Raw genomic sequence first — 24,282 nt, forward strand, 5'->3', positions numbered from 1 at the left:
TTTATATAAAATTATCCTAGTCTCATTACTCAAGTAATGGGTTTGACAAATTAACTCATTTTTTTTTCTTTTTAGCATGTTTGTTCTTGTGTTTCAAAAGCACTTTTGGAAAAAAAAAATGAACTTTTTTTTTATTTTTTTAGCTTTAAATTAATATTTTTGGTGTTTTCAGATGATTTTGATATGTTGATATCAAAAATAATTTTTAAAAAATAAAAAATTATTGTTTTGATGAATTTCCAAGTGAAAAGCACTTTGAAAAACAATTGCTACCACACTCCCAACACACCCCTTTAATTAGCATTTTTCATTTTCATTCTTCAACATTGAGTTAATTATGAATTAGGCTTCATGATTTATTTTGGTTTGCTATCTATAAGATTATCCAAGTCTTATAACTCGGGTCACGTGTTTAGCGAGCTAACCCGTGTAAACTGAGGTTGTTTTATTATGTCTTGTTTTTATATTGATTGTTTTTTTAATTTCAACCTCCAACAATGAGTTTATTGAAAATTAGGCTTCATAATTTATTTTAATTTACTTTCTATGTAGTTATCACATTCTTATAATCTTGATTGCAGGTTTGGGAAGTTAAACCAAGTTCACTCGAGTTATTTTTTTGTTTACTTTCTATAAGGTTATCCCGATCTTATGATCCGGGTTACGAGTTTAATTGGTTAACTTAGGTAAAAAAACGTTATCTTTTAGTTTTTTTTTTTCAATTTCATCCTTCAATATTTGTTTGATTTGGAATTAGGCTTCATTTTTTTTTCTTTTTATAAAGTTATATCAGTCTCATTACCCAAGTCACGAGTTTTGGAAGTTAATCTATGTTGACTCAAATTATTATTTTTTAATTTCATTCTTCAATATTGAGGTTGCTTATCTCGAGTCACAGGTTAACTCAATTTAATTTTTTATTTTATTTTTTAGTTTATTTTTTTTCTCAATTTCAACCTTTAACATTTGATTGATTTGGAATTAGGATTTTTTCTATGAGGTTATCTCAGTCTCATTACCTGAGTCATGGATTTGGTTGGTTAACCCTAGTTTACTTGAGTTTTTTAATCTTTTTTAATTGATATGTTTTTTAATTTCATCATTCAACATTGAATTAATTGAGAGTTGAGTTTCATAATTTATTTTTATTTGCTTTCTATAGAGTTATCCCAGTCAAATGATCCAAGTTACAATTTTGATAGGTTAACCCGAGTTGACTTGATTTTTTTTTTGTTTTTTGGTTTTTTAATTGATTTTTTTAAAAAAAATTCATCATTCAACATTGGTTTAGTTAGGAATTGGATTTCATATTTGATTTTGATTTGCTTTCTATGAGATTATTCTAGTCTTATAATTCAGGTCGTAGATTTGATAGGTTACCCCGAGTTGTTTAAATATGTTTTCGTCTTGTCATCACCCAATTTTGGGTGATTCCCCAAAATTCGTTTTTTTTCCCAAAAAATAAAATAATCAAAATAAAAAAAAATAATAAAATAGAGGCTGGCAATGCGGAGAAAGCTGACCAAGAAAGGCTGCAAAAATAGGCAAAAATCAAGCTGCAATTTTCGGAGGCCCAAATGTACGTTGTTATGCGCAAAAATAGAAAAATGCAAATTCAAAGGTCAAATTAAATGAGCATTGGACGAATTTGCATAAAAATTAAGTCTAATGACATAATTAAATTTTTAATGGGCCAATTTGATTTAATCATGGGCCAAATTGAATTTTAATTATGTTCAAGAATTAATTTAGGTCCAATTGAAGGAGTTAATTAAGTACAAGGACTTAATTACACTTTAAGCGGGTCAAAATTAATTTGAGGTCTTAATCGGTGAAAAATTAAGTTTGGGGGCCTAATTTGAACTTAATTGAAATATTGGAATTTTGAAAGACCTAATTTAATTTTTACCAAGTTTTTGCAAAAAAAAAAAAAAAAAAAAAAAAAAAAAAAAAAAACGGGTCACTGTTCATCATCTTCCCCGCGAAACTGCCCGAGTGGCAGACTTTAAGGAGCATTTTCGGCCTCGTTTCTTCCTCCAAATCCGACAACCCGTGCACCAAAATGTCCACAAGAAACCCCTTTATCCTTGAGAATGGTCCGGTCGGGTCGAAAAACTTTGAAACGGCTTCGTTTATTGGCCCAAAGTGGCCACCTCGTTCAGTCTGCAGCCTTGGATTGCCAAAATTTGGCAGCTCGAGGTGCACACTTTGAACCAACGGCTTGGATTACTCGAGTCGAATCAAGGGCTGAGACTTTTTCCACATTGAAGACAAGATTACCCTCTTTCCAGCCCTATAAATAGGAGCAATTTTTATGCTCAGAGAACGGAGAAAACGGAGCTCAAAGTTGGCCGAAAACCAGCCTTCTGTATTCATTTTTCCTGCAAACAATCCTTTTTCTGCTTTCTCTCTCCACCGTGGCCTTCAGCCACCACCACCTTCATCACCTGGCTTCTCACCATCATCCCCACCTCCAGTAGCCATAAAACCATCTCACGTGACAGTTGCACCGCTTCTCTCCCTCTCTCCTCTGTAAAAATCTTCTCCTCTGCCACCGGGACTCCAGCAGCGGCGGCGACAGCAGAGCTAGCATCCACCACCTTTCCCAGAAGCTCTCTTCCTTCCCAAAGGCAGCCGGGGTAGCAGTTCTCTCCTCAGCCACACCAACAGCTCCAGCCGTGAGCTTTCCTTCTCCTCTGCAGGACTCGTTTCCTTCTTCTTCCAGCCGTGACCAGTGCACGCCGCCGGCCTCACCACCTCCAGTTGCACCGCGCTCCGCCGGCCAGGCCGCCAACTCCTCCACGCCAGGTAATACTTTCCTCCCCTTCCGCTTCTTCTTCGCCGTCTCTGTTCACTGAGTGAACAGTGGACGTGAATTATAATTCACGTCTACTGTTCACGCATGAACAGTAGACGTGAATTATAATTCATGTCTACTGTTCATGCAGTGTATTATTTTCTTTTTTTTTTTTTTCCAAAAAAATTTCAAAAATTAAAAAAAATCTAAATTTAAAAAAAAATCATTTCAAAAATTTGTGATTTTCTTAAATATTTTTCTACCAAGTTTGCTCGATATTGGGTTGTATACTTACATTGTAAGATACAAGTCCGGTATTAAAATACCTGGTTTTCTTCGAAATATTTCAAAAAAAAAAGAGAAGAAAAATTTCAAAAAAAAATATTTTATTGCATACGGCCAGGTCCTAAATAATTTTCCAAGCATGTTTGTTTTCAAAAAAAATATAAAAAATTGCATCTTTCTCATGTTTTAAAAAATAAAAAAATGGATATCATAACTAGTTTATGATCATCTGTTAGGGTTTGGCCAAAATGTCAAAAACTTTTATTTCAACTTTTTTTTTCTAGGATCCAGATGTAGACTTTAATATTTGTGGGGTGTAAAATTACACGATAAAGTACACTCTCGGGTATTAAAGATACAAGGTGTAAATAAAAGCAATTTTAAAATTCAGACTTTAGAATGGTTAGGATTTGACCCAATAAGGTAGAGACTCCCTCATGAAGGGAGATCTGCCTTGAACTTTAGAAAAGACCAACGAATAGAACCTTGACCTAGAAAAATAATCAAACAACAATGCAGCTTACCTTAGGTAGGGTGCACTGGGGGTGATGCGTCTTCCCCTTGCACAACCAGTCCCTTACTCAGACTCTCGCAGACCATAGGTTCCTAGTGACCATAATACTAGGTGGCGACTCCAAAGAACCAAGCAAAACCAACAATAATAATAAAAAAAATCGCCAGCCGACGTCGCGCGGATTTTTTTTGACGTGCGACAGAATGGCGACTCCACTGGGGAAAGCCATGTCTGGTCGGACTAAGCATTGATTGTTTGATTGTTTTCCTTTTGTTGGTCTTTAATTTTAGCTCGCATTTTTACTGCTTTAGCATGCATTTTAATTTTGCGAATAAACCCAATTCTAGGATTAGGTGGGGAGTAGCGGTCTGCCTCATGACTTTCAGTCGGGGTTCAGATTCGTGAAACATCCAACTATAAACTGAGTGTTTACTCGGTAATGGCGGTCACAATGTGTCCCAACCATTCCTTGTAAACCCCTATACTGCCTTCACGTGAGGTGGTCACTGGGCAGTTCATAGACCCTTTTAAGACTAGGTAGAAAGTCTACCCATCATGTAATGACCTAAAACCTTCCTTTAGAGCATGAACCCCTTACATATTCATTTTGCATGGGTGTACCTACATTTGCATCCACACACATACATCCATCCATTGTAAATAACATACATACATGCAACAGGTTGAAATATAGGTCCCCAAATAGCCTATAACACCCGACTCTGAACACAAAACATGGAAGGTGAAGAGCGTGCTCACCGTGACGCCCATTTCCAAGAAGAGTTAGAATCTCTGAAAGCAAGCGTGGCTCGCCTCACTAGCTTACTTGAGCAAACACTTAGAAATGCCTCTGGTGAAGGTCCTTCCAACCGGCCTGCTATTTTTGTTCAACCTCCAGCAACAGTTCAACTCGAAGAAACAATGAGTGAACATGGTCATGAACCTCCACACAATCCAGCTTTTGTGCACTCAATGCCACCAGCACCAACCCCCACAGTCATAGATGCATTTGCCAATAAGTCCCACAAGACCAAGTCATCTGATAACATTGATAAGATGGCAGCGCTAGAAGCCCGAATCAGAGCCATTGAGAGGGTAGACTTGTACGATCCAGTACGAGCAGTAGAAATGTGCTTGGTCCCAAATGTGGTTGTCCCGAAGAAATTTCGTGTTCCTGAATTTATCAAATATATTGGGACACAATGCCCCACAACTCATCTCAAATCCTACTGTAACAAAATGGCAGAAGTAGTACATGATGAAAAACTACTGATGCATTTTTTCCAAGATAGCTTAAGTGGGGCGGCATTAAACTGGTACATGAGATTGGACAACACCAAGATCCAAAGATGGAAAGACTTGGTGGATGCTTTTGTCAAGCAATACAAGTATAATATGGACATCACTCCTGACAGAACCAGTTTGTCCAACTTAGAGAAAAGGGACATGGAAAGCATAAGGGAATATGCTCAAAGGTGGAGAGACCTAGCTGCTCAAGTACATCCTCCACTCCTGGATAAAGAGATGGTCACTCTATTTGCCAACACGCTCAAAGACCCATACTACGAGCATGTGATTGGTAGTTCGGCCCAACAATTTACTGACGCTGTGGCAGTAGCTGAACGCATAGAGCAAGGAGTAAAGAGTGGTAGAATCTCTGCATCTGTGGAGAAAAGAGGCTTTGAAGATAAAAAGAAAGAGGTTGACTATGTTGAAAGTGGATATAGGGGTAGGAAGAACCCATTCCAGAACTATCACACTCCATCCCCTTCACCCCAAATTTCTAACATCAATCTCAGCCCTACATTCCTCACAAGAAAACCTAAGCCTCAAACCAAACACCAAAGAGTCCAAGAGCAACTACCTCCATTACCGTTGCCCTTAAATGAGATGTACCAAAAGCTACTGAGCATCGGGCATATAGCTCCAGAACCTTTGACACCTTTGCAACCACCTTACCCCAACTGGTACAAGCCTGACCTCACTTGCGAGTACCATGCTGGTGCTGCGGGACACAACATTCATACTTGCAGTGCCTTCAAGAAGAGGCTCATGCATTTGATTAAAGCTGGATGGATAACCTTCGAAGGAACTCCAAACGTGAGTTCGAACCGTTTACCCAATCATGCTTCAGGTACCGGATCGGTGAATGCATTGGAGGTGGAATGCTCCGAAAACCTCAAAGCACTGATGGCAAGAGCAAGGTGTGAAAAAGGAAATGTGCACTCTCAAGGATAGAGGACCAAGTTCTGCTATAGAATGGGAAGATGGAGCCTACCCAATTATTTCCTTTTGTTTGATCATGTCTGTTTCAACCTGTTTTAGTCTTATTAGCAATTTAGCTCATAATGCCATAAGACTTTCTCTCTCAAATGAGCCTTTCCTGTTAATAAAATCATGTGTTTTCCTGTGTTCATGACATGCCTTCATTTTTTTGTTGTTTCATGCAAATAACACATTGAACATAACCTTTAAACATGAAACCATTGCGCCAAGAATCTTTGGGCGTGTTTCCCCTTTCTTCCAAAACTATGCATGTTTTCACAAGGATTTTTGGGAAATCAAAGTTTAGTACAAAAACAGAAATCATGTTGGTGTCTGTTCAAATAAACGAGTTCTGAAAATTCAGGTGATTCCTTAGAGAGGTAACCATACACCTAAAAAAACCCAAAAAAAAACAACAGAATGAAGTGACTCTAAAAGCTGAGTTTTATTTGCATGACTAATGAGAAATCACTCTGCATACTCGCATGAAAGCAAGGCTTACCGATCCTAAATGCATGCATTTGAGATGAAGAAAGGCCATCTTTGATAATCCTTTCACAAGGCTGAAATATATCCTTTGCAATCCCCTTTTGAGCCTAATGCATTTTCCTTGAAAAATAACCTTAGCTAGGATCACACCCTACACTGGGGGGCAAGTGCCAAAAAAATCCTCAATGATTGAAAGTGCCCAAATAACTCTTGGGGGCATGAAAAACCTTAACGATTGAAAGTGCTCGAACAATACTGGGGGGCATAAAAGAAAATTCTCAATCATCGAGGGTGTCCATACAAAGCTGGGGGGCATGAAAACAAAATCCAAAGGATCCAAAATTCTGAGCATAAAAAAGTCAAGCCAATGCAATGATGCTCAAAATCAAATGAAAAGAGAAAGAGCTCAAGTCCAACACTGGGGGGCACCGTGGACCATTTTACAAATCAATTCCAAGGTCCAGAAATGTATGAACAAAAAATGTTGGGATATAAGCACTAGTGATCCTTAGTCTTAAAGTCCCTTAAACACCTTTTGAGCCTACAAATATCCTTTTCTCTATAGCCAAGAGCCCAAGCCTACATTACGTGCCTAATCAAGCCCTTTCTGATCAAAGGCAAGCAATTTGGATCGGTAGGCAGTGCTTTCTCATGCGAAACAAAATCATTATTCATGCAAATAAAATGAATGCTTTGAAAGACGGTTCTCAATAACCCTCAAATTGACATTTCAACCCTTTTGTGACCAACCAGATGTCACTTCTTCACATTTTCGTCGAAAGACAGTTCTCAATAACCCTCAAATTGATATTCCAAACTTTTGTGACCATCCAAATGTCACTTCATATTTTTCACCAAAATCAAAACCAAAAGTTTTCATCACATCTGAAAACCTCTCAATAGGAATCACTTGATTTTCTTCAGAATGAGTTTGCTTTCAACAAACATCAAAATGATTTCTGTGTCTGGAATAGCTTTGAAATTCCAAAAATTCATCATGGAAACAATTCCTTGTAAATAACTAGACCTTCCTTCACCTAGCCTCATCCTCAAACCTGATTTGAATACTTGGGGGCATGATCAAGCTAGGCGGCAATCAAAAACATCTGGTAGAGTCGGCTTCATGATTCCCTTTTCCCTTTCTAGGAAAAATGTTGGGCAAAATTGGCAACCCTTGAGGTAAAGGGGTGGAGGACAAAGAAGTGTGATGGTATTCAGTCCTTCCTAGAGGTCAAAATCACAAGATATGACTCGAGTAAGCAAGAGCGAAAAGAGCCATCGAAGCTTACTATCAGAGACTCAAACTTTTGAGAAAATCAGAACTCCATGAAGAAAGGAGAACTCCATGAAGAAAAAAAAGGGACCTACATTTCTCAGGTAAGTATACATGCATATTGATCATGATGCATTACTTTCAACCTTGACATATTAGTGTCTCATCATCACCTCTTTTGAGCAGGTTGTTAAGCCCTCATCATTTAGGTAGTGTGTTTTCTAACCTTGCCTCCATTTTTAAGTGGGCCTTCGTGCCCTCACATCTTAGGTAGCGTGTCCTCTAACCCTACCTCCTCTTTCGAGTGGGCTTTCGAGCCTTACTTCCTTTTGAGTGCGCCTTAGAGCCTTCAAACACCTTAGGTAGCGTATTTTCCAAACCTACCTCCTTTTTAATGTGCTTTCGAGCCTTCACATCTTAGGTAGTGTGTTTTCCAACCATACCTCCTTTTAATGTGCCTTCGAGCCATCACACCTTAGGTAGCGTGTCTTCCAACCGTACCTCCTTTTTAATGTGCCTTAGAGCCAACAAACACCTTAGGTAATGTGTTTTCCAACCGCACCTCCTTTTTAATGTGCCTTCGAGCCATCACACCTTAGGTAGTGTGTTTTCCAACCATACCTCCTTTTTAATGTGCCTTCGAGCCATCACACCTTAGGTAGCGTGTTTTCCAACCCTGCCTCCTTTCTTAGTGTGCCTTCGAGCCATCACACCTTAGGTAGCGTGTTTTCCAACCATACCTCCTTTTAGTGTGCCTTCGAGCCACCAACCATCTTAGGTAGTGTGTTTTCTAACCATACCTCCTTTTAGTGTGCCTTCAAGCCATTAACCATCTTAGGTAGTGAGTTTTCTAACCATACCTCCTCTTTTAAGTGCGCCTTAGAGCCAACAATCACCTTAGGTAGTGTGTTTTCCGACCATACCTCCTTTTTAATGTGCCTTCGAGCCATCACACCTTAGGTAGTGAGTTTTCTAACTCTGCCTTCCTTTTTAGTGCGCCTTAGAGCCATCAACCACCTTAGGTAGTGTGTTTTCTAACCCTGCCTCCTCTTTTGAATGTGCCTTAGAGCCATCAACCATCTTAGATAGTGCGTTGTCCAACCCTGCCTCTTTTTAAGAGCTCCCTCGAGTCTTAACCTTTTAGGTAGTGTGTTTTTCTAACCTTACCTCCTTTCGAGTGCGCTCTCTAACCCTCAAGAGGATTCATCATTCCTCAACAAGATGAGTCAACCATATCTCATCCTTTTTTTCTTCTTTACAACGCTTATTATCTAAAGTCTCTTACGAGACTTTCTACCATAAGCATTGTAAAGAGGGGGGCAGCTGTCATCACCCAATTTTGGGTGATTCCCCAAAATTCGTTTTTTTTCCCAAAAAATAAAATAATCAAAATAAAAAAAAAAATAAAATAGAGGCTGGCAATGCGGAGAAAGCTGACCAAGAAAGGCTGCAAAAATAGGCAAAAATCAAGCTGCAATTTTCGGAGGCCCAAATGTACGCTGTTATGCGCAAAAATAGAAAAATGCAAATTCAAAGGTCAAATTAAATGAGCATTGGACGAATTTGCATAAAAATTAAGTCTAATGACATAATTAAATTTTTAATGGGCCAATTTGATTTAATCATGGGCCAAATTGAATTTTAATTATGTTCAAGAATTAATTTAGGTCCAATTGAAGGAGTTAATTAAGTACAAGGACTTAATTACACTTTAAGCGGGTCAAAATTAATTTGAGGTCTTAATCGGTGAAAAATTAAGTTTGGGGGCCTAATTTGAACTTAATTGAAATATTGGAATTTTGAAAGACCTAATTTAATTTTTACCAAGTTTTTGCAAAAAAAAAAAAAAAAAAAAAAAAAAAAAAAAAAACGGGTCACTGTTCATCATCTTCCCCGCGAAACTGCCCGAGTGGCAGACTTTAAGGAGCATTTTCGGCCTCGTTTCTTCCTCCAAATCCGACAACCCGTGCACCAAAATGTCCACAAGAAACCCCTTTATCCTTGAGAATGGTCCGGTCGGGTCGAAAAACTTTGAAACGGCTTCGTTTATTGGCCCAAAGTGGCCACCTCGTTCAGTCTGCAGCCTTGGATTGCCAAAATTTGGCAGCTCGAGGTGCACACTTTGAACCAACGGCTTGGATTACTCGAGTCGAATCAAGGGCTGAGACTTTTTCCACATTGAAGACAAGATTACCCTCTTTCCAGCCCTATAAATAGGAGCAATTTTTATGCTCAGAGAACGGAGAAAACGGAGCTCAAAGTTGGCCGAAAACCAGCCTTCTGTATTCATTTTTCCTGCAAACAATCCTTTTTCTGCTTTCTCTCTCCACCGTGGCCTTCAGCCACCACCACCTTCATCACCTGGCTTCTCACCATCATCCCCACCTCCAGTAGCCATAAAACCATCTCACGTGACAGTTGCACCGCTTCTCTCCCTCTCTCCTCTGTAAAAATCTTCTCCTCTGCCACCGGGACTCCAGCAGCGGCGGCGACAGCAGAGCTAGCATCCACCACCTTTCCCAGAAGCTCTCTTCCTTCCCAAAGGCAGCCGGGGTAGCAGTTCTCTCCTCAGCCACACCAACAGCTCCAGCCGTGAGCTTTCCTTCTCCTCTGCAGGACTCGTTTCCTTCTTCTTCCAGCCGTGACCAGTGCACGCCGCCGGCCTCACCACCTCCAGTTGCACCGCGCTCCGCCGGCCAGGCCGCCAACTCCTCCACGCCAGGTAATACTTTCCTCCCCTTCCGCTTCTTCTTCGCCGTCTCTGTTCACTGAGTGAACAGTGGACGTGAATTATAATTCACGTCTACTGTTCACGCATGAACAGTAGACGTGAATTATAATTCATGTCTACTGTTCATGCAGTGTATTATTTTCTCTTTTTTTTTTTTCCAAAAAAATTTCAAAAATTAAAAAAAATCTAAATTTAAAAAAAAATCATTTCAAAAATTTGTGATTTTCTTAAATATTTTTCTACCAAGTTTGCTCGATATTGGGTTGTATACTTACATTGTAAGATACAAGTCCGGTATTAAAATACCTGGTTTTCTTCGAAATATTTCAAAAAAAAAAGAGAAGAAAAATTTCAAAAAAAAATATTTTATTGCATACGGCCAGGTCCTAAATAATTTTCCAAGCATGTTTGTTTTCAAAAAAAATATAAAAAATTGCATCTTTCTCATGTTTTAAAAAATAAAAAAATGGATATCATAACTAGTTTATGATCATCTGTTAGGGTTTGGCCAAAATGTCAAAAACTTTTATTTCAACTTTTTTTTTCTAGGATCCAGATGTAGACTTTAATATTTGTGGGGTGTAAAATTACACGATAAAGTACACTCTCGGGTATTAAAGATACAAGGTGTAAATAAAAGCAATTTTAAAATTCAGACTTTAGAATGGTTAGGATTTGACCCAATAAGGTAGAGACTCCCTCATGAAGGGAGATCTGCCTTGAACTTTAGAAAAGACCAACGAATAGAACCTTGACCTAGAAAAATAATCAAACAACAATGCAGCTTACCTTAGGTAGGGTGCACTGGGGGTGATGCGTCTTCCCCTTGCACAACCAGTCCCTTACTCAGACTCTCGCAGACCATAGGTTCCTAGTGACCATAATACTAGGTGGCGACTCCAAAGAACCAAGCAAAACCAACAATAATAATAAAAAAAATCGCCAGCCGACGTCGCGCGGATTTTTTTTGACGTGCGACACGTCTCATTACTTTTTTAAAAAACATCTTTCTTCGATTTGTTTTTATGAAACTATGTTTTAAACAATTTTTTGGGTTATTTTAGGACCTATCAAGTTTATCGGATCAAACCCTAAACAATTTATTTTTTTTTCTACTAGAAAACATGTTAGCAACACCTATATTAAAAAAAAAAAACTGATCTGACCCGCAACATAGCACAAGCAATGATCTGGTTATTATTATTATTAATAACATATACTAAAAGGACCTAGCTTTTCACTGCAGCAATGAACAGTGAAAACCAAGTCATTTTTGCACTTTTGTCTTCAAATTTTTAAAGACTTTTTTTATTTAATACTTATTTCTTTTTTAATTTTATCATTCAATATTGGTTTTACTGAGTATAGAGCTTCATAATTTATTTTGTTTTGTTTTTTATGTAGTTATTCTGGTCTCATAACTCGAGTCATGAATTTTATGGGTTAATTGTGTTGACTCGGGTCACTTTTTTATTTTTTAATTATATTTTTCAATTCCATCCTTCAACATTGGGTTGATTAGAAATTGAGTTTCACAATTTGTTTTGATTTGCTTTTTATAAGGTTATTTCAGTCTTATGACCCATGTTTAACAAGTTAACCCAAATTGACTCAACTTATTTTTTTAGTTGTATTTCATTTTTAATTTCATCATTCAATATAGGTTGATTGAGAATTAAGTATAATAATATTTTTTTATTTGTTTTCTATAGGGTTATCATGGTCTAACGACTTAGATAGTAAATTTAACAGGTTAACCTGAATTTATTCAAGTACATCTAATATATTATTGTTTCAAAATTTAAAAGAAGATGTTGTTCTGATTTTTTAAAGTCAAATTACATTTTTATTCATTATTCGGTTTTTCTATAAATTTTTCAAGTCGATTATATCATATCAGGTCAAGCCTTATATAATTTTTTTTACTAAAAAAAAATACATTAATACCACCTGAAATTTTTTTTACATTAAAATAATTAATCCATCCACAGAAAAGAGTACAAACAATGACCTAGTCTAAAGACTATCCTTTCTAGGATTGTTAAAACTAGTTATGACCAAGCACAGGATGTTTATGGTGGATGGAAATTACTATTGAGGTTTAAACTTAAGAACGATTTTTTTCTAACTGGGGGGTTTGATGCAAGAGTTTTTTCTGGAAAAATAAATATATTTTTTGTTAATTTTATTTTTTCCCTCTTTTTACTCCTATTTTGTATTATTATTATACCTTTTTAGTTATTTTTCATATTTAAAGATAATAATTTTCCTAGTTTATTTTTCCTATTCAATATTACAAGAGTTTTCTAGTTTTTTTCTTTATAAAAAGTTGTAAAAACCTTTTAGCAAGTGAAGACCATAGTGAATAAACATTAAGTATTTTGAGTTTCCTTAGGCGTTTTTTATTTTAAAGAGCTTTTTTTTAATTTGTAACAAACCTTTTATTTTCTGTTTTTATTTGCGTCGCGGATGATTCCTAAAAGTGTGTATATATAGAAGTTAATTTATTTTGAATCTGACTTTTTTTTTTGAAACTAGAACCATTTCTAGGTGTTTGCAAGATATATATATATATATATATATATATATATATATATATATATATATATATATATATATATAAAATTAAAGTAATTTAATTGATAACTTAGTTTTTGTAAGAGAAGAAAATGGATCTCTAGTTAATATTTCGTAAAATATGAAGAAAATCATAAAGATAAAAGTAGGCATATTATTATGATAGTTATAAGTTTAACATATTTAAATGATTACAATCAATGTTCTTATTCTTTTGTGATTCGAAAACCTTATTTATTTTTCAATTATATTATATTTCAGTTTAATCTTTAAAAAAATATATTTATTAAAAAATATAGTCACAAACATCAAACAAAATTAGTCTCACTCTTTAAAAAAGTATAAAAATATCCATATAAAAACCAAAAAAAATAATTTTATTATATTTCTCAACATCCCAACATCTAAAATAAACAATCAAATGAAGTAGATCATTGGACTATAAAAATAAAGGATCTTTATATTGCATGAAATAAAAATGATAAAAAAAAACCATGCACGCTTCTCTAATTCAGAGATGTCAAATCTGGAATCGAGAAAGAAAGAAATAAATTATTTCATTAAAAAATGTTTTTATTTTTATATTAAAATGATACATTTTTATTTTAAAAATTTAATATTAATTTAATTAAGTTTAAACCGAATTTAATTGCATCAATTAAATAATAATAAAAAAACAATTGATCAACTGGGTTACACCGAATTTTTTTTAATTTAACTTGAAATCCGGCGTGATTAAGCTCATTGATTTTCTAGATAAAACAACCACTGTGCCCTGATCCTTATTCCTTACCCTCCACAAAGACAGGTCCCACCCGCACAATCCAACGGCAAGCATCGACGAACCTTCCAGGAAAAAGCAGAAAACCACACTGTGGAGACCAAAAAGCACCAATCTTTCTTGACTGAGTAAACAAAGAACAAACTCATCCTTTTCCCCTCTTGTAATCAGATCCTCTGCCTCCAATTCTCTCAGGTACCCACCATCTAATTTCTCCTTCTCCGATCAGGGTTTTTTTTTTTGGATCAAGTTTTGATTTTTCTTTATTTATTTTGTTTAGATTGTTGAAAAACAAGATGTGGGCAGCTTCTTGCCTGGCGTCGTGCTGCGCTACTTGTGCGTGTCATGCATGTACGACTGTAGTATCTGGAATTAGCAGACGATCCGCCAGGATCGCCTACTGCGGTCTCTTTGCTTTGTCTTTAATCGTTTCTTGGATTCTGCGTGAAGTTGCGGCCCCTCTTATGGAAAAACTCCCTTGTAAGCAAGCCCTTTTAATTTTGCCAAAGAATTTCCACCAATTTTAATGATGATGATTATAATTTTTGTTGGTTTTGGATGTTAGGGATTAATCATTTTCATAAGACGCCGGATAGAGAATGGTTCGAGACGGACGCGGTTTTGCGTGTTAGTTTGGGGAATTTTATGTTTTTTACTATACTGGCGACTATGATGGTTGGTGTGAAAAATCAGAAGGATCCGCGTGATAGTTTGCATCATGGTGGATGGATGGCTAAAGTTGTTTGTTGGTGTATTTTGGTGATCCTTATGTTTTTCCTTCCGAATGAGATCGTCAGCTTTTATGGTAAATTGCTTTTGTGACTGGCTCATTGGACTCTGGTTGTGTGCTGAATTGTGATTTTGTTTGGTAGTTTTGTTGTTTTGAAATATGTTAGATTGTTATGAGTTGTTGATCGGTTTGTTGTGCAATTTGGTGAGGATGTGTTGAGAGTTGAGTACGCTTGATATTGAATGCAAATAGGAAAAGGGGTTCTCTTCATGTAGTGATAGAAAGTACGATATATGGGCAGGTCAATGACCTACTGCTTTGAACACAACAGTATTAGCCTGTTTGAGTAGGAATGATTGAAATGAACTTACTTCAGGAGTTAAATATATTACACACTGTATCAGTTAGTTGGATTGCATTACTTATCAAATTCTGATAAGGGTCATTGATAGATATTAACTTGTGTTATTGATATGATGTTTACTAAAGCAATGCTCAATCTGAAATTCTTAGTACGTGCTGACTGATGACATGCCATGAGATATTGATTGTCTGCTTCTGATCTTCCTATGTCTTTCTCTGTGAAACACTTTTTGTAGTTTGACACTAACTGATAACCTAGCTTTTTTTATTTGCAGAGTCAATATCCAAATTTGGCTCAGGATTGTTTCTTCTTGTTCAAGTTGTGCTTTTGTTGGATTTCGTTCATGGATGGAATGACAAATGGGTTGGATATGATGAAAAGTTCTGGTTAGTTTTGCCTTTTCTTTCATTTCTTTTAGCCGTATTTTTTCCCATTCCATGACCAGATTAACTGATTCTTATTTTGCAATTTTATTTGTATAGGTATGTTGCTCTATTTGTCGTGTCGCTTGTTTGTTATGTGGGAACATTTGCCTTCTCGGGACTTCTCTTTCATTGGTTCACTCCATCTGGACAGGATTGTGGACTAAACACCTTCTTTATCATTATGACCCTGATTTTCGCGTTTGTTTTTGCTATCGTTGCATTGCACCCTGCAGTAAGTTTTAATTCTCTGTGTTCCAATAAATCCAACCATTATGACCATTCATCTTCTTACTTTCTCACATGTGCTTTCAAAACTGTACATTGTAAGAGAGATGTGCTTGATTCCAAAATAAGTTTGTTTATACATGCTGTATTCTAATTTGATTAGAAAAGACTGAGCCTACAAAATTGGTTATAAGGAGAATAATACTTTCAATTATAAAAGAAAGGCTCATCAAGGATTGCAGTGAACATGTATGCCCCAACCCTGTCAATGTTTATCTGTGATTGTTGCGCGCGCACGCGCACATATCACAGATTTGGACCAGTGATCCCATGACCAATGTCATGCAATTTCAAGCTTTTAGGAGTTCTAAGTTATATAAACCTATTATGCTGATAGGATGGTTTGCATGTGTTAATAAGCTTTGGAGTACTGAACTCTTAGAAGAATGCAAGATTTATCTGATATTTGTCTCTGTATCAAGGGACTTATTGTCTTCCACAAATGGTGATATACATGTTGGGACTTTTAATCATTTCATGGATGCAACTTAGTTCCTCATGGTCCTCGGGAATAAGGAAACTTTTGTGCTGTGCTCATGTTGCATGTTCTTTTGCAAAGAAAAACCTGTAATATGCTCTCCAAGAGGGTGCTCATGGTTGTTCTGTTTGCAGATTTGATAATATCTATCATGGTTTGTTATGTTGTTTTCATGGATGCCTAGTGTGCATAGCTGTACTTGCTTCCTTCCTGGTATTAGAACTTTTGATTTGCTGTCTCATAGGCTGTCATTTTCATGGAACACAGGTAAATGGCAGTGTTTTGCCTGCTTCAGTTATATCCTTGTACTGCATGTACCTATGCTACAGTGGACTTGCCAGCGAACCAAGGGAATATGAATGCAATGGTCTTCACAGGCATTCAAAAGCTGTTTCTACCGGCACTCTTTCCATTGGTCTGCTTACAACTGTTCTGTCAGTAGTCTACTCTGCTGTCCGAGCTGGATCCTCTACCGCCCTGCTCTCACAACCAAGTTCACCCCGTGCAGGTATATCTTTAGCAAACATTTCAGACTTTTTATATGAGTTTTCATATGATATCCCAAGAACTTGTGCTGAAATTCTTTTGAATAAAAATGTTTCTGCACCATGAAAAATTCCAGAACTTCGTCCATATGTTTCATTTAAGAGTACCTTCTTTTCTACATGTTCTTTTCCCCCCCTCATCTGTTAGGACTATGTTAAATGTGCTTTCATAAGAATTTGTTTTTGCTTCTCGTGTCCCTCTGATATGACAATTTTTTAATGGAATCTGACCTTTTGCTTGTGGATTAGGTGCTGATAAACCTTTGCTTCCATTGGACAACAAGGCAAACGAACAAGAAGAAAAGGAGAAGGCCTGTAAGCCAGTCACTTATTCTTATTCCTTCTTCCACATCATCTTCTCTCTTGCAAGCATGTACTCTGCAATGCTTTTGACTGGATGGTCAACCTCCATTGGGGAGAGTGGAAAGCTGGTAGATGTGGGGTGGCCCTCTGTATGGGTACGTATCTTGACGGGGTGGGCAACTGCAGGTCTCTACACCTGGTCACTGGTCGCTCCTATTCTGTTCCCAGAGAGGGAGTTCTGAGTCTCCTTGGTGATATAAATATTAATGAATGTTGCAAATTGGTGTATATTTATGCAACTTCTGGCTTGTCTTTCAACAGAGAATTCCATAAATTGTACTTTCTATGACCATGTAAAACGTGCTTTCTATATATTAAAAACCTGTGGGTGCTGAAATCTGGTTTCATCTGACCCTCCCTGGCCTCAATAGCAAAGAGCTTGCCTCCGCTGTGGTCAGACTATATATTTTGAAACTTGATAAAAGAGCAATGAGATATTTTTTTTGACAGTATTGTCAAATTCAATCAAGAGCTTACCTGCTAACTTGGTTTTTTTTTATTTTTTTGTCTAGTTTGAATTTCAGTTGATCTAAAATAAATCATATAATTTAATGAATTTAAATACAGTTCGGATAATTAGTATAGATGTCAAAGTTTTAAGAAAAACTGGGATTTTTTTTTATATTGAAATGATACTAGATTGGATTAATTTTGGTCATCTTTGACTTGGATTATGAACTTCAATAAATGTTTTTGTAAATTATTTTTATTTAATTTTATAATAAAAATAGATGTTTATAAAATTAAACATCAACCTTAAAAAAATATTTATGTGAGATTGTGATAATCCTATAGAAAATAAAAAAAATTAAACCATGAATTTTGATTCCCAACAAATTAAATTTAATATGAAGAGTGAAATAAATAAAAAAATAATTAGAAAAATTAAAGGATAAAAAACTAAAAAAAAAAAACATATCAGGTTTGATGGATAAACCTATAAAACCCGTGAATTGGGTAACTCAGGTCATCACGTCAAACCATCAAACCAGGTAATGGATTCTATTAGGATTAATAAGTGTTTTTTTTTCTAAACTATTTTTTATTTAACTATATAGTAACAAAAATAAACGACTGTAAAATTGAGCGTCAATCCAATACTGACTTTTTTTAAGACTACGATAACCTCATAAAAAGCAAAATGAAATAAATTATGAATTCAATTAAAAAAATATAAATTAAAAAAAATTAAAGTTAAACTCACCAAACCATCAACATGTCCAACGACTTTCTTACATGTTTTTTTTTTGAAACTATTTTTTTTAAAATATATGACAAGAAAAAATAGACGATTACATAATCAAGTTTAATTAAAAAAAAAAAAGGAAAAAATACCCTGCTAAACCCGTGAATCAAAGCAACTAGAGTTACCTCGCCAACTCGCAAACTGAGTCTGACTATATAAAGTTTAACAATCTAGTTTTCTTTAAAATCATTTTTTATCTAATTAAACTTTTTTTAAAAATAACCGTACTGCTATTCTCGTAAACACATTATATAAAAACTAAATTAAAAAAAATCAATAATAAATTTTTTTTATCAAAATACATGGAAAAAAAAACTGTGCTAATGGGTGTCGATAAACTGTTTTCCCCTCGTCTTTTTTGCTTTATACTTATTTAATTAATTAATAATGAAGGAGCAGGGATTTATGAGAAGATAAATAAGTCGTACTTTCTTTGAATTTGAAAGAGAAGAAAACACAGAACTGTTATGTTTCACCTTCTCGGAACAAGGAAATGGAGTCGAGAGTAGAGGTACTGGTCTTTTTGAATACTCATTATCATTAAATTCCATAGCTCTCAACACAACAAACTTTGTTCCCTGACGTTTTCCAAAATGGCAACAGCAGCAGCAACAGAACATCGGCAGCAATGTGCGAGTAATTTTATAGTGCTCGGAATAGAGCTCACTTCAGAAAAGAGAGATACACAGGGAAGAATTTAGATGCGATCTCCATTGGCTGTCATATTTCAGCTGCCATTCCGAAGCCATGACATTAGAGAGTTAAAGAGACGAAGGGAGAATTGAAGGCAGCTTATCAAACGCCATTCAAAAACCCATTATCAAAAATTAATTTTCAAGATTCATAGTTAGAAACTACAGAGTATACCAAACACTACCACACTAAAGATTCTCACAAGGACACGGACACAGACCACCCTTACAGAAAATCAAAACTCAATCTTCAAAATCTCCAGCATTTTCCAATAGATAGTTGGCTGCCAGTTGCTCATTGCGATCACAAGCCAAGAATGCTTCTATGACAAGGGCTCTATCAAAACCCATTGCCTCGAGCTATAACAGGTGAAAGGAGAAAAACAGGAGCAATGTTTCAAAGAATAACAAAGAAGAAGAAAATCCCAAGACAGAATAAATGAAATGATATAGGCATACCCGTTCAATAGCTTCTTGTTCAGCTGGGGTCACATTGATTGCATGGGGCATATCTTGGTCAGGCTGATCAAATATATCCCTGAGAAGAACAGATTATACCATATTGTGACATCAACGATCAGGGTGGATAAATAATCTATTTTTCTGCAGACAGCATATCTTATATAAAAAAAACCCACTATTAAATGACTTCTCAGGCCAATCCTAGGACCCAACACATGGTTGGTCTCAAACCCAAGGCATGCATTTTCCACCAAGGCATATGCCAATAGACCGCATAGGCATTGGGAAAACTAATTTTTTATTATAATTAATGACAACCTATTTTTAAGGTTTTTGAATATCAAAACCAAGAAAAGCCAAAAGCTCACTCATTTCAGGCTCATGCCAGCTAAATTCCAACACGTTTGAGCTCAGTAATTATTCTAGCACGCCAGCTTAACTAAAGCGTTCAGTAATTATTCTAGCACACCAGCTTAACTAAAGCTTGTACATGGTGCCTTAGAGCCCATATAAAACTAAAGACTTGCTTAATTTAGAATACTTCACCATACAGTAATATTAAATAAATTTGCAGTTAAAAAATAGACAAGAAGTTACAGCTCAAAACTGACAGTATATCAAGCCCCACATCCTGGGGCCTGCCAGATTTAATCCCAATTAAACCAGCATCACACGAATGTAAGGAGGGTGTGGGTGCTTTCCATATCAGACAACTCCCCCACCCCCCGGCCCTCTTTTATGGATTAAGTGGTTTCGTATAGCATGAAACCATCATTTTTCAAATGTTCACCACCATCGCCATTTCTATCATAGAAATTATGGAAAAGATTTATGCGTAACAAATATGAAGTACATCAATAACTACCCACACTTGTGATGAAATTGACCAACATCTGCTAGATCCCTTCATCTTTCAATGAACCGGGAAACTAGCTTTGAATTTTTTTGAGATTCCACTAAATACACCAATAAAGATACTCACCCTTCAGAACCATCAAGAGGTTCATTTATTAACTGAAGAAACTCTGCATGATGCTCTTGAATAATTCTCAAAAGCTGGGGGTTTTGCTTCCCAAGCTCCTGAAGCATGGGCTGTAACAGAAGTAGCTGATTAAACCTCAAGACAACAAATGTTGATATAGAAAAATAATAAATAAAGAAATGAAAAGCACCTGCAAGATTTGTGGATTTGCTTGAACCATTGAACGCAATGCTTGAAACTAAAATGCAAGAAAGATAGAAAAAATGAAATTATTTGATATCATGTATGAAATTGATAATCACTGCAAATCCTATATCAAACAATATCAATTGTTATTTGGCGCTTGGCATTAAATGACATATATCAACTTGATAACCATTAGAAATCCTAAATCATGTCTTATCAAAGGTTAATTTGGCAATGGCATTAAATGAAAATTTAGCACCCACCCCAAAACCATCTAAGCAAGTCAACCAAAATTGTTAAGGTTTAGTTATACAATCATACCTAAATATTTCCTGCCTTTATTCATTATTCTCTCACACAATTTATTACCCTATTTCTAAATCCAATGCCATGAAAGATTGACATGAATTGTGAATACCAATGAGTTTAGCATTAAAATGCATTGCATTTAAAATCCAACCATACTTGTTGATTGTTTCTAAGGAAATCAAGAGAGCCAAGTCCGCCACCAGCACCACCTCCACCACCAGAAATTGTCTGCTGGACAAGTTCCAAATCAATAACACCAGCAAACACTATACAGTTAATACATAATGAAAACCTTCTAAAATCTGAAGTTTAACCTCAGGAAACATATTCAATGGAGATGAATTAGGTGCTCCAAATGCAGGTGCAGGGGCAGCTGGAGCTGCACCTGTTTCAGTAGCCTGATCTGCAGGAAACCTAGCCACTGGGACAGCAACTTCCGCTGTTTCTGGAATGCCCTGAAGACAGAACACTGGTTTCAGTGCTAATTCTAAGCAAAGACTGTAACAGGCTACACACTAAATTTAGACTTACCGAGTACAAGTAATCCACTGCCCGCTCCGGGTTATTATAGGCAGCTCGAAGTGCACGAGTAACTGTTTCTTTATCCCAGGTTCCACCTCCCATATCCATTATTTGCTGAAGAGTCTGCTCCAAATTACTACCAGCAACTAAATTGGAAGCAGCTTGACCATAAGTATCACTCTGTGCACTGCAGACATGGTATTATCACCATTAATAGTCAAGAACTAAAGCTGTGAATTACGGGTTACAGATTTATTAACAAAGTAGATTTTATAAAATGCCCTCAACAAGATCTCAGATAGTTAGCCCACACTTACTACACAAAATGCAAAGCAAGAATTACATCAAACTGATGTGGATCATGCACTTACAACATGCACATGAGTAATATTTAGGTGTCAATATTAAAAGACAAGAAACCAGCCTTTTCTTTTTAGGAAATGCTAATGGCTATACTAAGAAATAAAGAGAAAAGGTGTCCTCTGTGAAATTGTCAGAAGAAGATTTCCTTAAAGTGTCAGACATGCAGACTGCTATTCCAGGTGTAAGGGGGAGAACATGCATCGGACCACTCAAATCAATTTTGGTATTGACTGATATGCTCTCTCCTTGAACGCATTATCCAAGAACTAAAGGAGGCAAAACTCAAACTAGCTACAAGTTACCAAACTGATCTCTCTATTTTACCCAACATTAAAAATAAATAGACATGCCCTCTACAATATCTAATCTGTCTTTTATAGAAAATTGCATGAGCCTAGGATGATGCTTTAAATGCACTTTAGCTTCTTATATTCAGGACATCTCACATTAACAAGTGATGGAAACAATCCAAAATAAGCAGCTCGAATCAATTGGATGGCTGACAATCCTCATTACAACATGTATGGTTATATGGAATAATGACCAATGTAATCCCTAATAGCAAAGAGTAAATTTGTAACTTAATATCAAAAGAAGTTTCCAACTCTGGTTAGAAGTTGAGGACATAATTGTCTTAAAATAACTTGAATCCTCTTAGATATCCCAATAAACCAAATTCTATCTTCAAGTTTCTTGCTATATAATTTTGAGATCTCATAAATGTTTCAAATGTGGCTTGAGTAGAAAGAATAGAAAGGAGATATGGATTATAAGCAACAAAATCATTTGAGGTTGTTGCTGAACTTCTACGACAGGGTATAAAGATTCTTCCTCGAAACAAAACATATAAACCAGTAGCATCGTCGAGAACTAAGTTTGACATACTATATCAATATTATGCATTTACAGATACGTATTGCAGCCCTATTGTCTTAAAATAACCAAAATATGCATAGTGCAACTAGAGATAGAGCATACTTGGCTGTTGCTGAGTCAGAAGCAGATGCACTCTTTGAGTCCCTGCAGTGAAATATTTAATATATAAGAAAGATGAATTCAGTTATTCCAGAATATTTAAGCACTGAAGATATTTGTGGTATAATTAAACTCACAATGCTTGAGCATCAGGTGCGGGAGTCGAAATTGAAGTTGGTGTGGTGGTAGGTGGAGTAGAAACAGGCTGAAGTACATAATAGAAGGAAAAAGGCTTATAAAAAAGAATAGAAATAAATACAAGAGCAAGATATACCAGAAGAAAAGTAGAAAACAAAGGGTGAAAATACCTGGGTGGATGAAGTACCAGCTGTGCCTGTTTTACTCTGTATATAGCATATAGATGGAAGAACATGTTAAGGTTCAAGCAACCAAATGAAGCATTAAATCATAAATTCCACAATAGCGCATGCAGTTCGTGAATAAAACAAATATTAAAAAAGATGCTGACGACAAATACAGATAAACACAAGCTAGTGTGCTTGCAAACGCTTCATGCAGCTTCTAATGATAGATTAATTGGAAAATGCTATTAGGTGCCCTTAGGGCACTCTTAAAGTGGTTAGTAGTAGTAGTAGTAGTTAATACTAGTTAAATGTTGTAATAATTAGACAAATTCGATTTCAAGTTTTCATCTAACCATCATTACCTATCCATCAATTACAGGCAAACATCCAAAGATATAATTTTTCTTTTGTAACATGATTGGATAAAAAAGCTTGAACTTCAAGTTGCCTAATTAGTAAAACAGTTGAAACCAAAAGCTACCAAAACCGATAATTCGGATATATCAAGAGATCCATTAATGGTAGTTATTAATTTTCCACCATATTTATTCAAAAAGAAATCACAAAATTTCTCAGCTTCATATAAGAGTCTTCACCCAAATTTATAGTTCATGAAAACAATCACAATACACTAGCAATCAAAGACATTATCTCACACACTACAACACAGAAAAAATACTCAAAATTTCACACGAAAAATCCCGAAACGTGTAATACATTCCCCGAATAAATTCGCCTCATCAAAATCAGCAACACAAACATAAATATAGGAAAACATGAAAAGCACTACCAAAATAATTAATTAAACTTAAAAACCACAACATAGAACTAATGAATTAATGACTAAACAAAAACAAAACAAAAGAAGTAGCAAAGTATTACCTTGCTAAGCATGACAACAAGAAAACCATCTTCAGTAACCTTGTTATCAGCTAAAGTAGTCTCATCTTTCAATACTTTCCCATTATGAATCAACAATTGTTGTCCACATGGGTAATTGTCTTTTCCTTGCGCATCTTCAATATTCTTCTTGACACCCATAATCTTCACATATTTTATGATTAAAATCACTAAAAAAAACTTGTGGTATTAATTATAGTTATAATTATAATTAAGTTAGGTTTAATTACTTACAGTGTCGGTGGGATGAACCTTAATTTCGAAATGGCTGCCTTTCAGAGTCTTGACGGTGAGCTTCATTGTCGACGAATTATGGGGGAGAGATGCAAAAACGACAGCGTTGCTAGGAGGAAACCCTAGAGAGAACCAGAGCGTGCTGGCTGTGGCTGGTACAGGAATCTATAAAGAGCTAACAGAGGCGAGGGGAGTGTGAATTTT

General features: G+C 35.9%; 3 protein-coding genes across 3 annotated transcripts; 2 read left to right on the forward strand and 1 right to left on the reverse strand.

The window, feature by feature from the left end:
• Positions 1-4,331: 4,331 nt before the first annotated feature.
• LOC133701999 (uncharacterized) lies at positions 4,332-5,834 on the forward strand. Its single transcript, XM_062126184.1, has one exon. The coding sequence runs from the start codon at positions 4,332-4,334 to the stop codon at positions 5,832-5,834; it is 1,503 nt and encodes a 500-aa protein (XP_061982168.1).
• Positions 5,835-13,716: 7,882 nt separating this feature from the next.
• On the forward strand, positions 13,717-17,239 carry LOC133701788 (uncharacterized). The gene is made up of 7 exons (XM_062125876.1): positions 13,717-13,907; positions 13,993-14,192; positions 14,278-14,517; positions 15,081-15,192; positions 15,289-15,463; positions 16,262-16,502; positions 16,789-17,239. Exons 2-7 carry the CDS (start codon positions 14,009-14,011, stop codon positions 17,082-17,084), a joined length of 1,248 nt encoding a protein of 415 aa, XP_061981860.1. The 5' UTR covers positions 13,717-13,907; positions 13,993-14,008; the 3' UTR covers positions 17,085-17,239.
• Positions 17,240-18,940: 1,701 nt separating this feature from the next.
• LOC133700682 (ubiquitin receptor RAD23b-like) lies at positions 18,941-24,282 on the reverse strand. The gene is made up of 12 exons (XM_062124293.1): positions 24,079-24,282; positions 23,827-23,988; positions 22,948-22,983; positions 22,777-22,844; positions 22,643-22,684; positions 21,311-21,488; positions 21,094-21,234; positions 20,936-21,007; positions 20,475-20,522; positions 20,285-20,394; positions 19,300-19,378; positions 18,941-19,200 (listed from the first exon to the last, which is right to left on the reverse strand). Exons 1-12 carry the CDS (start codon positions 24,142-24,144, stop codon positions 19,084-19,086), a joined length of 1,119 nt encoding a protein of 372 aa, XP_061980277.1. The 5' UTR covers positions 24,145-24,282; the 3' UTR covers positions 18,941-19,083.

The sequence above is a fragment of the Populus nigra genome, chromosome 8 (assembly GCF_951802175.1).
Source record: "Populus nigra chromosome 8, ddPopNigr1.1, whole genome shotgun sequence".
NCBI lineage: Eukaryota > Viridiplantae > Streptophyta > Magnoliopsida > Malpighiales > Salicaceae > Populus > Populus nigra.